General features: G+C 37.6%; 1 protein-coding gene across 3 annotated transcripts in view; it reads left to right on the top strand.

Annotated features, from left to right (window-relative positions):
- Positions 1 to 19,302, top strand: part of CYFIP1 (cytoplasmic FMR1 interacting protein 1) — a 74,378-nt gene that overhangs the window by 22,710 nt on the left and 32,366 nt on the right. Inside the window, exons 7-22 of one of the 3 annotated variants that reach the window (XM_064408168.1) lie at positions 139 to 235; positions 374 to 502; positions 1,923 to 2,027; positions 2,190 to 2,281; positions 3,493 to 3,610; positions 4,297 to 4,419; positions 6,795 to 6,920; positions 7,220 to 7,386; positions 9,152 to 9,299; positions 10,706 to 10,853; positions 12,532 to 12,688; positions 13,232 to 13,328; positions 13,717 to 13,793; positions 13,890 to 13,998; positions 14,568 to 14,687; positions 16,518 to 16,717. In XM_064408168.1, the coding sequence (XP_064264238.1) occupies positions 139 to 235; positions 374 to 502; positions 1,923 to 2,027; positions 2,190 to 2,281; positions 3,493 to 3,610; positions 4,297 to 4,419; positions 6,795 to 6,920; positions 7,220 to 7,386; positions 9,152 to 9,299; positions 10,706 to 10,853; positions 12,532 to 12,688; positions 13,232 to 13,328; positions 13,717 to 13,793; positions 13,890 to 13,998; positions 14,568 to 14,687; positions 16,518 to 16,717 (2,013 nt within the window). Of the gene's footprint in view, positions 1 to 138; positions 236 to 373; positions 503 to 1,922; positions 2,028 to 2,189; positions 2,282 to 3,492; positions 3,611 to 4,296; positions 4,420 to 6,794; positions 6,921 to 7,219; positions 7,387 to 9,151; positions 9,300 to 10,705; positions 10,854 to 11,158; positions 11,313 to 12,531; positions 12,689 to 13,231; positions 13,329 to 13,716; positions 13,794 to 13,889; positions 13,999 to 14,567; positions 14,688 to 16,517; positions 16,718 to 19,302 lie in introns of those variants that run through there. The other 2 variants (XM_064408167.1, XM_064408170.1) reach the window with 2 other exon arrangements.

The raw sequence follows: 19,302 nt of genomic DNA, 5'->3' as shown, positions 1-19,302 counted from the left end.
AGAGCAAAACAGTTTATTTTGGATAAATTAGGTCTATATCTGTCTTCTAGTGAACTTTTCACCTTTTTTTTGAGGAGATAGATTTACTTACAAACAGTCCTGGCCAAGGGAAATACAGTTTTTCTTTTGTTTTTAAAGAGCTGCTCAGTTCCTGCGGAAAATGGCAGATCCTCAGTCCATTCAAGAATCTCAGAACCTTTCCATGTTCCTTGCCAACCACAACAAGATAACACAAGTAAGCTTGAATTGTCTTTTTGCAAGTTACCTAATGCTTTGCAAAAGTATCAAAATAAAGCTCTTCCAGTTTGGTAGTAACTTTTTTCCCAGTCAGTGTAACTAGTTAACTAATATCCTTCTTTTTTTTTTTCTCCAGTCTTTGCAGCAGCAGTTGGAGGTGATTGTTGGCTATGAGGAGCTGCTTGCAGATATTGTGAATTTGTGTGTGGACTACTATGAAAACAAAATGTACCTAACACCCAGTGAGAAACATATGCTTTTGAAAGTAGGTTTCTTTTGGGTACAAAATTTAAAAAAAAGAATGTTGAGGCAGGGCACAGGTGTTTGAATTCCAGATTGTTTCTGGTTGTTTTTGTTTTTTTAAAAGGAAACAGATTAAGCAAATAATTCGCATTACTGCTTTTCCCCATTATTGTCTTTTTGTTGTATTACATGCTAAAATTATTTGAAAGCTTTTAATCCATTTTTGTTTTTCATAAATTGAAGTTGACCCATTTGAACTGCATCCAGTTCTGTGGAATTGTGTTTCACTGAAGTATAATGACAGTAGAAAGGAACTACTGCGTTTTACTTTAGATATGTGTCAAGATTGTTTAAAAAACTTTTGGAAGTGAGGCTGTGTATCAAATATGTCAGGGAACAAGTATCTTGGAATTAGGACTAATAAATCAGTTTAGTTAGCTGTACCAGTAATAAGAAGGTGCTGGGCAATGTGAAATGTGCCTGATTTTATCAGCTGTATGTCTTGCAGTGGAAAAAAATATACCGAGTAAGAACTAAAAAATTGCCTTATGACAAATATTTTGTTTAACTTTTGAAGAGCTCTGTTTGTTAGGAGTAACTGAAAGTCCTCTGAAACCATACATGAACTCTAGACCATTTACATTCTGTCTACAAGGGTGCCTAGTGTGATTTATGTATTTGGGCCTTTTGTTCACTAGAGATGCTTAGAACAAAGTAAGTTTCTTTGTTTGGTTCCTGTAAATACTAAATGGAATCCAGGAATATGCTGAGTTGGGAGGGACCCACAAGATCATTGAGTCCATCTCCTGGCCCTGCACCATCCCCAACCTGAGAGTGTTGTCCAAATGCTTCTTGAGCTCTGTCAGGCTGGTGCTGTGACCACTTCCCTGGGGAGTGTTCCTGTGCCCAAACACCCTCTGGGTGAAAAACCTTTTCCTAATAAATTCCTAACCTTATGTTAAATACTTTGGACAAAATGTAATTAGATTTTTTTTGGATGCTTCTGAGCTCTTGTGTGTATAACTCAGAGAGGCTGAAAGCCTCTGAAAGCCAGAAGAGCAATCACTCAGAGATGTTAGATCTAAACTCCTGTTACCAGATCAGTTTGCATGTACAGAATTTTAATAAATCGGAAGTGAAAAGAAAAGCTCTAAAAATAGCCAGACTCATTTCAGTGAGGTTTTTTATGCTAAACCATTATACAAAAAAGCAGCATCCTTTAAGGGTAACTGATCAGGCTAATGCTAATGTAAAAACTTCTAATACAGTAAAAAAAGAATAGTACAGAAATGTATGTATTAAAAAATATATTCTGTTTGAAGGAGGTTGGGTGTTTCAGGACTGGTTTTAAAATGTTACTTCTTTAATTATATGAGGAGCAGACTTAGAGGTTTTTACTTCTGAGATCCTTTTGTGGAAGGTTTAATTTTTTCCTTTTTCAGGTGATGGGCTTTGGATTATACTTGATGGATGGAAGTGTCAGTAACATCTATAAGTTGGATGCAAAGAAAAGGATAAATTTAGCCAAGATAGACAAGTACTTTAAGGTTGGTTAAGATGTGATTTTAAAGGTAGTTTCTCTTGTATTTTAAATATATTTAAATAGAAAAAGAAGATCTCTTTGGGTTATAATATGGGTAAATACTGGTTTCCTTTCACTATGATTTGTGTTACTAATTTATCTAATCTGATTTGTTCCCTGTGTACAGCAGTTGCAGGTTGTCCCACTGTTTGGTGACATGCAGATTGAACTTGCAAGATACATTAAGACCAGTGCCCATTACGAGGAAAATAAATCCAGGTAAGAAGGAGAATGAAACAGAGAGGAGCATCTTGGATGGGGAAGATCTGACCCTTGGAGTATATTTTCATACTCACCTGTTAGTCCATGCATTTGTGATAATTAATAGGATTTTCACTTTGTCATCTTTTTGGTGTGGGTATTTCACTATTAATATAATTCGTGTAATGGAAACAGCTAAAGAAACAGATGGTTTATAAACCTTTCTGTGCTACTGAGCTCATTCTTGTATCTGTGACATTTCTTATCACCTGGGTTGGAAGAAATTAATTTTATCTTACACTAATTTAGTTTTTATTTTTTCCTTTAAATATGAAAACTTTCATTAAAAGAAATGAAGGATTTTACTAAGCAAGGTGAGCAAGTAGTGCATGGGTGAATAGGCATGTGTACATTGTACATGGAGCAGCAACTTAGCTTGTTCCCCCCTACTTTTTTTTTTGGCTAGGTGTGCAGCACAGCAAAATGGTTGGAAAATGCAGCCAGCTGTTGCATTAATGGATCCATGGTTTCTGGTTATTGCTTTGTTTTAGTGGGCCTTTCTGTGCTCCTCCAAGACCTTGCCTCTATGCAGTTACATGAATTTAGAATGCTGTGCTTTGCATTTTAATTCCTGCAGAAAAAAACACATAACTTGCATGTAATTGCTAAGAGAAAATCAATGGCAATGGGCCTACTGAGCTACTAAAAATATGAGGCTACTTAACATGATGTTCTTGGTAGCATGTTTCTGTGTGCCTCTTCATAACATGTTAATAGTCTTGATAATGTCTTTTTTATAGGTGAGAGCATACTATACACTCTTCAGAGTTCAACAAGAATAAAAAATATCTGCAGGAGGCTAGATGTATCTTACAGCCTATACCTGTGCTTCTGCCCTACCTTTTAATCCTTTTTGGTCTTGTTCTAATCTTTGTTCTTGTGCCCTTAAAGAGAGATGCTGGTTTGTATTTCATAGCAGCAGCCTTTAAAAAAACAAAAAGAAATCTCCCAAAAGAGAAAAGAAAAATTGACCAGTTTTTTCTTAAGACTTGGAAGAAGTGCTATTGTGCAGAGGTAGAGGTATGAAGAGAGGAAAAGCCTCTAACAACAGAGAAGGAAATGTGTAAAAAAAAGAAAGGATTGCATTATGGATCTTTCTTTACAGTATCAATTGTGCTGTCTATTGTCAAAACTGATTTAGGTGGGTTTTTTTTTGTCTTCTGAACCAGATGGACATGCACATCTTCCAGCAGCAGTCCCCAGTACAATATATGTGAGCAGATGATCCAAATCAGAGAAGACCACATGCGTTTCATATCTGAACTGGCTCGTTACAGCAACAGTGAGGTGAGTGGGGTTAGAGCTATGTGTGCAAATGGCACAACACTCATTAACAGTTATTATTAAATATCTGAAAAGCAGGTAGATCTCTGGCTAAATGACAAAGCTTGGCCACCTGAGTCAATAAAAGCTGATTAGGCTGCAAGTATAATCCCCATTCTCTGAATTATATTTGACATAATAATGATACATCATACAAACTCTTAACATCCTTTGGCCTCTTTATGTATCTCAGATTTATCCTAGAAATTTTGGTATGTCTCATTTAGAATATGTAGTCCTTATTCCACACATGTGCTAGTAAGAATTTAAACAAAACTAAGTTAAGATTAGTAAAAGAGTACAGAAATGCATATGTATGCATATGTATGCACACATTCGTACATATATATAGTATCTAGAGACAAAAATGACTATATATATCATATATAATTGGTATCTTGAATTCATCTGCAGCAGTATTGTAGTCATTAGTGATTTCCATCTATTGACCAAAATCTGTGAAATTTCCTGAGTATCTAGAAGAAAAAGCTGATGTTAGATGGTAAAGCAGGTGTTGGTATATGATGCTGTTTTAGTGCTTCAGTTGATGTAGAAATTTGGCTGTGGGTGCCAAACACAGCATCTTCGGATGTGGATTTGGACATAGATTTTTAAATTTTTAAAATTTTTTAAATTTTTATAATGTCTAGGTGGTGACTGGGTCTGGTCGACAGGAAGCTCAAAAAACAGATGGGGAATATCGGAAGCTCTTCGATCTCTCTCTTCAAGGCCTGCAACTTCTCTCCCAATGGAGTGCCCATGTCATGGAAGTGGTATGTTACATGGGAAATAAAAACATGAAAAAGAGGTGGCTTGGTGAGGTTAGACAGAATAAAATTGCTTTGCTTTACTGGACTGAAAAATGTATGTTGTGTTTCCAAAGGGTCTCTGAATATTCTGAATTGGAAGGGACCCAACAAGAATCTTGTTCCCTTAGTTTCCCCTCTTCCTTCACTCCTTTTCTCTTTCTGCTTCAAATCTCATTCTTAGAGGAGGGCACATGAAGTCTTCAGAGTCTAGGAGTAATGTTGTTGCTTTGAAGATCCAGTAGCTTGTATCTCACACAGTACATTCAACTTGTTCTATTTAGTGGATAGGCTGTCACCTGTGAACCTTCCCCAGATGTTTTACTATCACTCTTGATACTAACATTTTGTAGATTAAGACTTCATCATTTCCTTCTAAACATTTTTTAGAATCATACTGTTGGAAACATCTGTACTGACATGCAGTCACTGAGGAGGTGACAGAACACCTCCTTCAGCTGGCTGTGTTTAGACATCACCACTGAATAAATAGATGGAAGCATGTACGGTTTTAACACACAAAAATGGATGGAAGGGCTCCCATTGGTTTAGATTGGGCTTTTAGTCAAAAGGAAAGTAAATGCAGGAAAAGGAAAATGTGTGAGGACATGAGTTTTTTCTCTATATTGTAATAGTTTGTTTTAAAAACAGATGCCAGTTAGAAAAGTGACTGTGCTTTTTTGTAATAAGAAGCTGCTTAAGGCAGAAATTGAAGAGGAGGATGCAGGAGTCCTTGTTATGCTGCAGACACTGGATAAAAGCTGAATCAAAACATGTTCTAGGAAGGGTTGAAATGTGACTTCCTGTATGACAGAAACCAGACTTGCTCCTCTTCTGCCTCAGATGTCTTGGGGGCATGAAATAATTTGCACTATGTGACTCCACAGTGGGCATAGCTGGTGAACCAATTTTCTCTCTCATTTGTATTTTTAACTGCCTCTTTTAAAGGCCAGTAGATGAGTCATGCTTTTCCCTGTATTATCCTATTCCTGTTTAAATCCACAGTGTATTTAATGGTGAAAAACTTGTTCTCCTTTTCTCTTCTTAGGGGAGTTTGCTGTCATCTATTCCTTGCCTCTGCAGCTCCTAGACTCGCACCCTTTATTTCTGTCATCACTAATTGCTGCATCCAGGGTGTCTTCACAATGAAAATCTTCCTATTTTATTATATCTCTGCAGGAAGTCTCTCTTAGCTCTGTTTCTGTCCTACTTATTCCAGGACAAACTTTCTCTGGGCATCACAGCAGGTTTTTTGGCTATTCTCACTACTTTTCATTGTCTTTCTAGTTTGAATGAATTCCCATAAATACTTCTCATCTAAGTTCAAGTTTGTGTTCACCTTCTTCCTCTTCTACTGAGAATTTATTCTGATAGGGAGTATTCTAATTATTTACCTGTCTCTACCTTCACTGAGTATCCATGAACATAGTTACATGCATCATGTTCAGATAAAAACTTGCAGCATATGTTTGTTGCGCATCTTAACCCTGTCATTTTAAGGCCCCAAAGAACTTCTTTGTTTAATCATTTCCCCAGTGCCCTCTTTGTAGCACTCAGGTTTGTAGGGCGTGATGCTCCCCTTTGCTATAGGTGAATTGATGCTGTTAATCCATTATATTAAGCAAATTTACATTGCTCTGTAATCTAATATTTATGTTAAGGTGGTCTTAACCAGATCTTGCTATGTGCTGAACTCAAACTGTGAGAAAATTGTATTTAAATGTGACTAGGATTTTTCACTTTATGTACCCTGATGGATATTAGGCCAGCCTGACACTGCTCAGGAACATTTTGAGCTGTGTTTGCAGTGACTGAAAAGGCAGTATTTAAGAGAATTGCATGCTGTGCAGATCATATTGTCACAGATAATACAGCTGTTTCCACACATTTCAGCCTAGTAAACTTAAAAATCAGCTTTCCACCGCCCCCCCACCCCTCTTTTTGTGTGTGGGTCTGATGGATTTTTTTCTTATGTTCTGAAGTCTTTCTGTGTTTGTCATATTTGAAGCAGAGAAGAAACTTTTGCACAGTAAAAAATGCCCTTAATTGTGATACCTGTTGAGTATGAGTTCCATTTCTTTGGAATAATACAGACTTGCTGGTTTTCGGGGAAAGTTTTTTAAAAAATTATTGTTTGGCATTTCCACCAGATAGTAGTTTCACAATTTACACAAGGTTTGAACATAGTACCAAATACTATTCTTCAAATATTCCTGAAAACACTGTGATATCTCTCAAAGCATGTTATTCGTGTCCAGCTGTGTTTTGTGTTTCTCAGGCATTTTTGTTTCTTTTTGTTCCCCCCACCTTTTTTTCTCCCTCTTCTGCCTTGTGAACTGCAGTACTCGTGGAAGCTGGTGCACCCAACTGACAAATATTCTAATAAAGATTGTCCTGACAATGCAGAAGAGTATGAAAGAGCAACAAGATACAATTATACTAGTGAGGAGAAGTTTGCTTTGGTTGAGGTAAGAGAAATGTTTTTCTATAGGGATTTTCCAAAGATTAATTCTATACAAAAGAGAGCATTCTCTATAGGCATTTTGCATACCCAGTGCAAAAAGACAGACTGGCCTGTGCTGACTCTGAAACCAGTCTGACTCTGTGTTCCTCCATTCAGTAAATGAGGAGCACAGCAAATCCATCCTTTGTCATTTGTAACTTGTTGATTCCTCTCTTCTTATTTCTTATATTTGAAAATACGCTATTTGTACAAATATAGACACAAAATAAAAATATTTTTGTCTGGTTTTTTTTTTTTTTGCAGGTGATTGCCATGATCAAAGGTCTTCAGGTGCTGATGGGACGAATGGAAAGTGTTTTCAATCATGCCATTCGTCATACAATTTATGCAGCTCTTCAGGACTTTGCCCAGGTCACACTTAGGGAGCCATTAAGACAAGCCATTAAAAAGAAGAAAAATGTCATTCAGAGGTAGCATTACTGTTTTCATATTTTTCTATATTCTTTTCTCCAGTCCTTAGTAAATTAGTTGCAGAATTACACAGATGTTAAATTTTATCTAAGTCTGTACTCCCAGTCTGTCTGGCATTCATGGTTAGCTTGGTTGGATATGAATTGAAGTTGAAGCAGTCTGAAATTAAAAATGAATGGCTGCCAGCATGGCTGCAGCAGGAGTCCAGGTTGTCCTGAGCCTCTTAGGACTACTTTAGGAAGTCTTGTGTTCCCTGTTGTTCATTTTTATTTTAAGAAAATACAAATGCAGTAATAAGGAAACCAAAATCAGTGTTTGTATTTTGTAGAAAGCTATCACTGTCCACTTTATTATTCCAGTGTTTCCTTTCTTTGTGTTTTATATTTATCGTACTCTCTCTTCTCTCTGCCTCTCTTAGTGTTCTGTCTTATTTCTCAGCTTCTCCTGCTTTTGGTTTATTAGCCTTACACTTCTCTTCCAGTGCTCCATCTGCCCACACTAATTGGTGACATTTCCTGACCTTCTTTTTTTTTGTCCCTAGTTGTTTGCTTTTAATCTTGACTTGTTTGTCATGCGTTTACTCCCACATTTCATTGCAGAGCTCTTAGAGGTGAAAGTCCTTAGCTAATTAGGCTATTGCTAAGTGCTCTGTCTGCCACAAAAATATCATCATAAGCTAAAAATAAATAAATTGCTCCACGTTATCAGGTTTTCAGGGAGAGTGTTTTTGTCACAGGATTTTAATGAAATAGAAAAATATTCCTTTCATACCTGCTCAGATTTGGGATGAAACATTTTCTTGATCATTCAGCATGTCACAGATTATGTCTGACTGTGTTCCTGGGAAGTATCTGAGTTCCAGTTCAGTATTTGGACCTAAAAGTATGAAGCTGTTTGTGTAAATTTTAGCTGAATTCTGGAATCTGAATTTCTTCTGGAAACAGGAATTCTGCTTTTTTTCATTTCAAGCCATCATTAAGGTGGTTAATAATCTGTTTTGGTTTGGTTGAATGTTAATTGGATTGATAGTGAATATGTATTCATATTAGTATGAATTTGGTTTGATTGATCCAGCTCTGGGGTCCTCAACACAAGAAAGATGTGGACCTGTTAGAAAGGGTCCAGAGGGCCATGAGGATGATCAGGGGGCTGGAACACTTCTGATACGAAGACATGCTGGGAGAGCTGGGGTAGTTCAGTGTGGAGAAGTAAAGGCTCTGGGAGGCCTTACTATAGCTTTCCACTACCTTAGAGGGGCTTATGGCAAAGAGGGAGAAGGATTTTTATGCAGGCAGATAGTGACAGGACAAGGGGCAATGGTTTTACTGAAAGAGGAAGGCAGGTTTAGATTAGGTATTTGGAAGAAATCCTTTATTTGGAGGGTAATGGAGCACTGTAACGCTTTGCCCAGAGAAGTTTTGGTTGCCCCATCCCTGGAAGTGTTCAAGGCCAGGTTGAATGGAGCCCTGAACAATCTGATGTAGTGAAAGGTGTCTCTGCCCTTGGCAGGGGGAAAGTTGGAACTAGATGTTCTTTAAGAGCTCTAGACTACCTTTTCTGATATACAGCATGGAGTTGTTATTTTGTGGATGTGTCATTCTTGAAAACATTGGTGAAATTTTTTGTTCTTGGTTGGAATTACCCTGAGCTTGTGAATGCTGTCGCAAAGTTTCTGTGCTCGTGGAAGAATGCTTAAAAAAAGTAAAGTGTTCTATCAGGGCACTTGGATGTGCTGCAGTCTGAAGTTGTGGGAATTGTGTTCAGTGTTTTGCAGGCCATAAGGAAGACAGTGTGTGACTGGGAAGCAGGTCACGAGCCATTCAATGACCCAGCCCTAAGGGGAGAGAAGGACCCCAAAAGTGGATTTGACATCAAAGTCCCAAGACGTGCAGTTGGACCCTCCAGCACGCAGGTATTTTCCTGTCTGGTGGTTGTGATGCCTATCAACAATTATTGCATGAGGTGTTTTCTTTCTGTCCTGAATTATTTTAAAATTGCAGGTTTTATTGTGGTCTTCTCTTAATGCCAAAAATCTACTCTGATTTATATTTGCAAAATTAGATGCACTTAACCAAGATCCTCTGCCTGGATTGCTGTAATTTTCTACTCTGATACATAATTTTTCCAAGGGTTCAATCTCTTTAATTTGATTTTCTGGGAACAAATATTTTCTCATTGAGCTCCTAATGTTTTTAAATAATATTTTTGAACTATATGAATTATTTATTGACTGACTCAAGACTGATTTCTATCTCTGGTATGGCTGGTGAAATTTTTTTTCTTAAATCACACTATTCAGTAGATGTCTAGTAATTTTAAATTATGTTTAAAATATAAATGAATGTCTGTTAAAAGAAGGGAAAGTATATGACTTCTGACAAAATCCCTCACAGTGTTCAGCAATGAATGATAAAGCTGGTCCCTAGAATCTAATTTGTCTGCTGCTGCCACTAAAATGATGTATTTCAAATGTTTTCTGTGGTAGTCATCAAAATCCCATACATAGATGCTCATTCTTGTTACCTCCATATAGTTCTCTTTCTTATTTCATTTGTGGATGTGTTTGGAGAATGTATGGTCTGATATTCATGGCTTATCTGAGAAAATGAGGTACTGAGTACTTGGGGTGAAAAATTGAAGGCAACTGTGGTTTGTGAAGGCAATCTTTTAATACCTAAAATCTCTGGGAAAGAGAACACATATGGTTAATAATTTGGGATGATAAAATGTTGCTTAGTTTGTGATAAGATTAGTTTAATGAAGATTTTGTTTTGATAATTGCAGAAAATGGTTTTGATTTCTAATTTCCTGGGGTGAAAGAAAAGGTTAAATATCACCACCAGTTTGCTTCTCCTGTGCTTTAAGGGCTTACTTCACCTTTGCAACAGGCTGTTTAGAGTATGTGGTTCTTTCTGCTTTTTCTGCTCTTAAGCTGGCACGCTTCTCTGCCTGGGTTGACAGAAAGGCAAGAGGTCAAATTTTAGATAGGTTTTCCTCAGCTTCATGTGATTCTAAAATGGCTGTATATAAATGGGTAATTAGTGCTAAATAATTTTTAAAATATTTTGATAAACTAATGGCTCTCTGAGCATCCTCTGAAATGAAAGGGAACTTTCCCTTTGCTTGAGGGAGCTCCAGATTGCGGTGATTTTTCTGAACAACCTTTCTGTATGACCTCCTGTGCATGCTTACTGTGCTGCTTTTCATTTTTAACAAACTAACATGTTTTCTCTGCTTCTCTTTCCCGTTCCTTATTTACCCATGTGTTTTTATTAACGGATTCTCTTCCCCTGCCTGCCCCTGTCTGTTGGTTTTTAGCTCTTCATGGTTCGCACTATGACAGAGTCCTTAAACTCTGCTGAGCTGTTGAAGCAGCTCAAGTCTCTGGGATTGGAAAAGCTATTGCATGTGACACACAAGTTTCTGAGGCAGTCCTACATCTATCCGCCTCTTTTAAACTTTGGTGGTAAGACATTACTTATTACTTTTACTTTTTGTGGTGATATGAACTGTTCCACTGCAAATGGTCTGCTGCTGAGTGTCAGTGGAGGTCCCCTTGGCACGGGTAGGCATTTGTGCTGGTGTGTAGGCTAGTGCTGCATCTGTTCCTCTTGCCTCAAAGGCTTTTGTCCACACAGTGCCAGTTTTCAATTTGAAGTGGAGCAGTCATTTACTGATAGTAATTCTCAGTGTTGCTCAACTAATGTACCATGTGTATTTTCCTTTTTTCCCCTCCCCTTTCCACCGTAATTGTTTCCTTTAATGATACAGCTTTACATGGTGAGAACTATGTTAGAGTCCCTCATTGCTGACAAAAGTGGTTCCAAGAAAACCTTGAGAAGTAGCCTTGAGGGGCCCACCATATTGGACATAGAAAAATTCCATCGCGAGTCTTTCTTCTACACTCATTTGATAAATTTCAGTGGTAAGATATGTAGATGATCAGTGTCCAGCTTAGCATGTCCTAACACCTCTAACACGATCTGGAAAATGTTTCCGATTGCCTAAGTCAACTTAACCTTTGGTTTATTTATCAAAAGCCTTGGTCTGTCCAAACTTTTTCTGAGATGGTACTTAGCATTGTGGTGGGATTTTTATTTTGACTTGTTATATGTTTGTTTCTAATGCGTCAAATTTCATATTGTTACCTCCTTTTTCTATTTTATGTATGTATTTACATAAACAGTAAGCCTATACACACTGAAATTTTTTAAAAGGAAATAGTTTTTGTGTTTTGGGAGATTTTTTTTGTTGTTTTTGTTTTAAGTACAGAGGAAACAAATTCTCTGTTGTGGTAAATTTGATGTCATTTCACTACTCTTACTATTCAGTTAATTGTAATCGGAAACATGCTGTCCTAAAGAATTCACCTACTGACATTGAGTGTACCTAGTCCTTGTCATCACCATGCTGTGTTGTCTTTCATTTTTGTTTTGCTGCTGGTCTCCTTTACCCTTGGAGAAGGGGGAGCCTGTTGATACCAGTCATTGTGCTAACGGGGGAACAGCACTGCAAAAGGTCTTCAGAAGGTCTTAGTGTCAAAAGCTCATTCCTGTTTTAGTTCACAAGCCTTTGGGAAAGGAATTGTACCAAGTGCTTTCTGGAGAGGTGGGAAGCACACCTCTGTGCCCTTGATGGCATCTTTAGAAACTCGTTGTTTTAATGCCTACTTCACGTGTCTGTCTGTCATTCTCTGCCCATCTAATCAACAGGAACATGTGGAGCAATTCAGTTCTCCATAGGGAGGGATGGTACTGGTAGTTCCAGTGCAGTTTTGCCTCCTTCACTTACTGCTTCCCAAATTCAGTGTATGGCTTTCTCAGCCCCCAGCTGAGAAATTAAATTAGAAATCCATTTTTACTAGCGTACATAGCTTTTATGTTTAACTGATAGTTTTGTCCACCTCCACTCTTTTTTTTTTTCTATGAGAAGGCACCACTTTGGGGGTCAGTGAGGAGTTCAAAACTCTTACAAAAAGTCATGGGCTTTACATTTTGAATTTGCTTTAGATTATTTGGCCTGTGTACAGCTCTAGTGACTTGCACCTGCTTTTTTTGTTTTGCATTGCATCATCAGAATCACAGTTGTATTGTACCTGATGTATTTCTATAAGAAATGTAATTCTCCCTTATTCATTCTGAAAGAAACTCTGCAGCAATGCTGTGATCTGTCCCAGCTGTGGTTCAGGGAATTCTTCTTAGAGCTAACCATGGGCAGAAGAATCCAGTTTCCCATTGAGATGTCCATGCCTTGGATTTTGACGGATCATATTTTGGAAACAAAAGAGGCATCAATGATGGAGTAAGACCTGCTTGTGCTCTTCCACTGAATGATTATTCTTAATGATTGCCATTCCTTATTAGAATGTTGCTCCTTTAATTGGTTTTAACAAGTAGTCATTGAAAAGATATTCTAAACATGAATGAAATTTTTGTTTTACATTTGCCTGTTTTCAGAGTCTCTAAGTTTTCTTTTTGAAGTGAGTATTTAAAATGCTAAACCTTTCATATCATTGCACCAGCCACATATTTTGCTCCTTGAGTTCTCCTTACTTATTCTTCGAAGATTTCAAACATAATGTACAGTGGTTAAAGCCTAGTTCCATTTTGATAGACAGCTAGAAAACCAGTTTTAGACTTCAAACATATCTACACTTTTTCTTAAACTAACAAATATTTTCTTAAAGGAAAAATTGTGATCCTTTTTATATAAACTAAAAAAGGAAAATACCCTGTTTTCGTGAACCACTTGTGGATTACAATATTGACTGGCTTACTTCATCTTGACTGCACCATCCTAAAGAATCATAACTTTTATACACGTGTTTTATTCTTTTTCTTGCAGGTATGTTCTGTATTCTTTGGACCTTTATAATGACAGTGCTCATTATGCACTTACCAAATTTAAGAAGCAGTTCCTCTATGATGAAATTGAGGCAGAGGTAAAGTAACCTTACCTACTTAGCTATAGAAAAATCTGTACCTGAATGTGAAAATCATGCTGAAGGGCAAGGCCTTTTTAAGAGATTCAGAACAGCTGGAGATAACAGAAAAACTGAGAAGACTGACCAGAAGATGAGTAACTGGATGGGTGATAGGTTGTGAGGAAAGCTGTAGATATGTGCAAAAATGCTTCACATTAATGCTGAAAATTGTAGACCTCTGCAAAAATCCTTCACATTAATGGTGAAAAATGAACTACATCTCTTGTACTGGGAAATTCTGATCTATTAACTTCTTTTACTATGTTTTATAAACAGTGGGAGGTCTTAGAGCAGCTCTTTTAAAAATTTTAAGTATCTCTAAACATATGATATTTTTCTCCCCAAGGTAAACCTGTGTTTTGACCAATTTGTCTACAAGCTGGCAGACCAAATATTTGCATACTACAAGGCAATGGCTGGCAGGTAGCTATTCCTTCCACTATGAGAGCTTTTCTTCACACTTTTCTGCTTTGCTTTGCTGTTTAGTATACCTTAAGCATTTTATTCCTTTCTTCATAGCCTGCTTCTGGATAAACGGCTGCGTTCAGAGTGCAAGAACCAGGGAGCAACCATTCAGCTGCTGCAGTCCAACCGCTACGAGACACTGTTGAAACAGAGACACGTTCAAGTGAGTTAACTCCTGCATCTTGTATCTGAGTTGCTTGGAAGCTTTCCAGTGGTGTTGATTTATGTAGGTAGACAAAACTCATTTTGTGCTTCATATTCTGTCATCTCGGTAGCATAACTGAACACTTGAGATCTGCATTTTTGTCACATGAAGGTGTAAAATAAGAAAGAAAACTTAAAAGATCCTATTTTAATGCAAATGTCTGCTGTAATTAAGAAAACATGAGCCACATAGGAATGCCATTGGTGGTAGTGTTGTCTCCCTAGTAATGTCTTTCACCAGTGTTCAGTATGTTGTTGGCATAATATCATGGAAGCATGAAATGCTGATATAAGTACTTAAATGTAGATGCAATGCGTACTTTTTTTTTGGAGAGAATTGGGATTCAAATAGTAGTACCACATTTGCTCATGAATGTATAAGTTTTGTCCATCTGCTTTGTTTCAGTGTGTTTGGGATGCAAGTTCACAAAGTGAGAGTCAGTTAATCTGGGGAGTCTCATAGTCCTTGTACAGTTTGTCTTGTAGCCTGGCTGCCAGTTCAGAGCCTGACAGCATGTTTTGCTTTAGCTCCTTGGCAGGTCCATAGACCTGAACCGGCTGATCACGCAGCGCATTTCGGCAGCCATGTACCGCTCCATGGAGTTGGCCATCGGCCGCTTCGAAAGCGAGGATTTGACTTCCATTGTGGTGAGTGTTGCACTGCCATTCTGCCAGATCACTGACACACCAGTTGAGGTGGAACAACCCCAAACCTACTGCACCCGAGGCGTTGGGAGCAAAGTGTAGAGAAGGCAGTTACTTGGAGCTGTGAGAAAACAAAGCAAGCAATTACCTTTTGCTTTAAATTTTTGTCAGTGCCCATTTCTGCCCATGCTTATAAATAAATTGCACATCAAAAAAAACAGCCTTGTGCTTGGTAGAATCAAAATTCATTTATTTACTCAGGCAGCTTGCTTTTGTAGCATGACAAAAATATTTTTTTTGTGAAGGAAAGAGATCTGACTTGTGCCTATGGAAGAAAAGCATCTGTGCAATATTGAGGTGTCCTTTTGAGTTAGTTTCCTGATTAAAATGCTAAAAGCCATATTTTATTTCAAGACAGCATGAATTTGACAAGTAAACATGCAGTCAGCAAGAAAAATATCAGGCACGTTGAGTTCTGCTAGAATGAAAAATCAATTAAAACTTCTGCAAAAGAGTTTATTGTTGTTCTTTCTGTAATAAGATTTTTACCAGTGACATTTTGTCATGCAGTTAACTATCTTGTTTAATTTCATTCTTTACTGAAGAGAAGTCAAACACTGAGGCCCTAGAGCCTGTTGACTTCTGAATGCTTGGTTTTTTAACTTTGAATTGTTGAAATGCAGTTTTTCTTTGTTATGTGCAGTACACTCTTAGTGACTGAGTGAACAGAAACCATCAATGATGTGTTCCTTAGGTCACAGGTTCTTATTCTTTGAGTAAGAGAGTGACAGAACTGTCCCTTTACCATGCTCCTCAGAAAGAAACTGATCCAAATAGATTAAGTGAACTGTAATTTTTGCTGTTTTTCAAGATGAATAACTTAAATTAAGGTATTTACAAGACTGAGCTATTATTTTCTCCTCAAACTGGTCTTAATTCTGTAGTAATAATCATAGTGATTTTTTCCCTTGAACTAACTTGCTTACAGGTATAAAGCTCCTTTGAAATACGGAGCACTTAAATCAGAGATTAGTTCATGGGAAAATAGTAGTAGTAGTTTGATACACAGCTAGAGGAAGCCATTGGATATTTCTTCAGTAGGTCACTACACAATAATCTTTAAAAGCAGTATTTTGATTTTTGAAGTAAAGGTTGTGTCTTGTTTTTTTCAGTGTCTGATGGCAGATATGGAGTTACTTTATTTTATTTTAAAGAAATTGCCTGAACAGATACTAGGAATTTCTTGTCAAGAGGAGAAACATTATGAAATGCAGTACTCATATAGAGTAATGTAGCCTGCAGCTAGTGATTTTGTGGATACCTTCACACCATTTGTAAATGTCTGATCTGGTCTTTCATTGCATTTTTGTACATCCTTCACTGGAATAGACTGTGAGAAGGATTTATGGTAAATGTGATGTTATTCCTAACATTACCACTGCAATAGTTAGTTTACCAGTTACTCTGCTGAGCAGAAATTACTTTGTGATTGTTTGTAAAGCAGGAAGTGCAGAAAGGTGCTTTTGGCCTATGTTTGATCCTATTCAAGTTGGAGTTTCAAGTTTTGCTCAGTGGAGGAGTGTTGGTACAGATCTGTGTTTGAGACCTATCTGTATCTGAATACCCTTAAAGTCTCAGAAGGTTTAAGAAACAATCCCAAGAGAACTGATTCTGTCCAGCCCTTATTTTTAAAGTAAGAGACTGGGAGAGAGTCAATTGTTCATTTTGACTTATTTCTAGTCTTCTCTTCCCTCAAGGTTATTTATGTACTTTGTTCAGTTTCTCCACTTTATCAAATGCATCATTCTCTTTCTTTCCCCTTGTTTTTCGTAGGAGCTGGATGGCTTGATAGAGATAAACAAAATGACTCACAAGCTTCTGAGTAGATACATGACCTTGGACAGCTTTGATGCCATGTTCAGAGAAGCCAACCACAATGTTTCAGCCCCTTACGGCAGAATCACTCTTCATGTCTTTTGGGAACTCAATTATGATTTCCTTCCAAACTACTGCTACAATGGATCAACTAACAGGTTAGCAAGGCAGCTTTTTTATTTGCAGCTTTTTGTTTATTCTCCCACCCTTCTGCTACTTCCTTCCTAGCAAGTGCTGACAAGTTCATCTCCATTCATTTGGTGTTTTCCACTTCTAAGGCTTTACTTCAAATGAAGCAGCATGAGTCATTTTACCAAGTACTGTTAAATGTATGAAAGCCTGTTATTTGTCCACAATAGAAGGCAAATGGAACCACAGCATCCAAATTCTGACATTTTGATGACGTAGTTATGATATGCTGAAAAACAAGTATGTCAAAACACTGCTAAGTGCATATCAGGAAGGTATTTTGAAACAGGATCTTCAAGGGTGAGATGACGGAATAAAATTATAGTCCTGATTCTGTGCTAGTGTGAAGAAAAATATTCTTTCTGTGAATTATTTCTGATATTTATATAATTCTTATTTCTGATCCTTTCTGTTCAGTTCATACTGAACTCTTCCTTTTGGGAGAAAGGAGGAGTTCAGTATTCACTGGAAACTGCAATTGTAGCCTTTAAGGAGAGTGAGTAATGGAAATAGAAAGAGGAAGGTAGGATCTAAGGTTTGAATGAGGGGGAAGCACAGTGTTCAGAATTTTGCATATCTGTGCTTCCTGCTCGTGTGCTGTTTTTAGGATTTGTGTTACTTTTAGCCTTTACTCAGGTTTTGGTTAAAGCCCCATGCAGTGACAGTAAAGTGATAGTGAATATTGAGCTGTAGGAAGAGAAGGAAGCCTGTTCTCATCTTTTACTGTCTCCTTGGAGAGCTTTCCTTGTCTGACATGTTCTGTGATGGTTGTGTTGTATTTTAGATCCAAGATTCTGTCTGCAAAGAAAAAAAAAGAGTGTTTTTTTTTTTTTGTGGTTAAGTTTTACCCGAGAAACTTCTGTTACAGGAATCTGTTTGCACAGGAAAATTGAATTTATTTCCGAGGGAGTTTCTGTGCAGTTAACGTATCTGGAGAACAGTATTGGAATATTCAGTGTGCTGTATTAAGAATCATGTAAAATTTTTGATGAAATGCTGCTCTTCCACCCATCAGCTTTATTGAAAGACATTCAGTAGCTCCTGTAGAGTTTAGTCTATGTTCATCCTGACTGCAAGAGCTGTCTTACTGCAGACCACAGCGCTTGAGAAATGGGTGTGAGGGGCCAAAGGACATTAGCAGGATCCTCTATCATTGTGGCTTGTCTGTTTTTAAAATCTGTACACAAGAATTGAGTTAGGCTCAGCTTGTTGGGTAATTAATTCAGGATAATTAATTTAAGAGGTGTTAAAGGGAGCCAGATCTTAGGCAGTATGTGTACCATGTGTCTGATTTCATCACAGAATGCTTTGGTTTCAGTCAAAAGCAGCAGTGTGGAGAGAATTAATGTATGTGTTGCTCATGCTATACAATGCCCTTTGATATTTTTGGTGAGAGAGAGAACAGGAAGTTTTTAGCCTTTTTATAGTCCTTAAGCATATTCATTGCTGCCTTGCTGCTAGCATGAACTTTAAATTGCACCCTCTCAAGTGTACAGGTTATTGAGTGCAAACACAGGAGTACACTGTGAGGAGCTGTGTGAGAGCTGCTGGTTTAATGCTTGACTCTTGTCTTGCATGAAGGTTACATGTAAACAAGGGAACAAAAGCAGCAATTAAAGGCTGGAAGAAAGAGAGATAATCATGATGAGAAGCAGAGAGGTTACTTCGTGGTGTGAGGGGCTGGAGGCAGAGTTCTCAGAAAATGTGTCATACCTGTGGCTTGTCTTTTAATATAACAGCTTGGTATAAGGGTTCTTCTTTTAAAGTTAGTGTTTTGGTCAGATTAACTTGTTTCCACGACCTTTTGAAGCTCTTTTCCCAAGAATAATTGAACATGATAATTTCATATATCTGTGGAAGAGTTCAACTATTTAGAAACCCTGCACGTTTAGTTCAAAAGCTAAAGCTCTTCATGCAGAAGTGCTGAAACACATTGCATGTTTCATTATTTGGGACTTAGGACATTTTTTTTTATATCTGGTAATGTACTGAGATTAGACAGTGAGTCTGCTATTAAAAGATTTAGCAATTTAATAATTGGAGTTGCCATTTATCTGAAATTTAGTCTCATTAATGCTGGCCAGCTGCACAGACTCAGGGACAGCAGTTTATGGAGAAGGAATGGAGAGATGAGTGAGAGAATCTTTGCAGATGATCCTTAGCAGTGAAATCTAGGGGTATTTTTTATCCACCTGTTGACCATCATAAAAGAAAGAAAACAAACCTTTGGATAGTGCACAAGCATATGAACTGCAGATGAGGTCAAAGTTGTCTCTAGTCCAGTGTCCTGATGCTGTCAGTAGCCATAAAGGGGCTGAATATGAAAACAAGGAAGGCTTGAGGTGGTATTTCTCCCAGGAGACATTCCAGCCTCTAGCAATGATTACATGTTTCTGTAAAACAAAAATGGTGGGATGTTAGTGCAGTTGTGGCCCTTTACAGGGGTATTTATTTTTCCCCATTGTTTTGTCCTGTCCCTTTTATAAAAGCTGTGTGAGGCTTTGTTGTCTTTTCTGTGCTGCCTGGGATTGTTTTTCAAGAGTCCTCTCTCATG

This window comes from Passer domesticus, chromosome 2, assembly GCF_036417665.1.
Source record: "Passer domesticus isolate bPasDom1 chromosome 2, bPasDom1.hap1, whole genome shotgun sequence".
Lineage (NCBI taxonomy): Eukaryota > Metazoa > Chordata > Aves > Passeriformes > Passeridae > Passer > Passer domesticus.
This window is presented reverse-complemented; position numbering and strand designations above follow the sequence as displayed.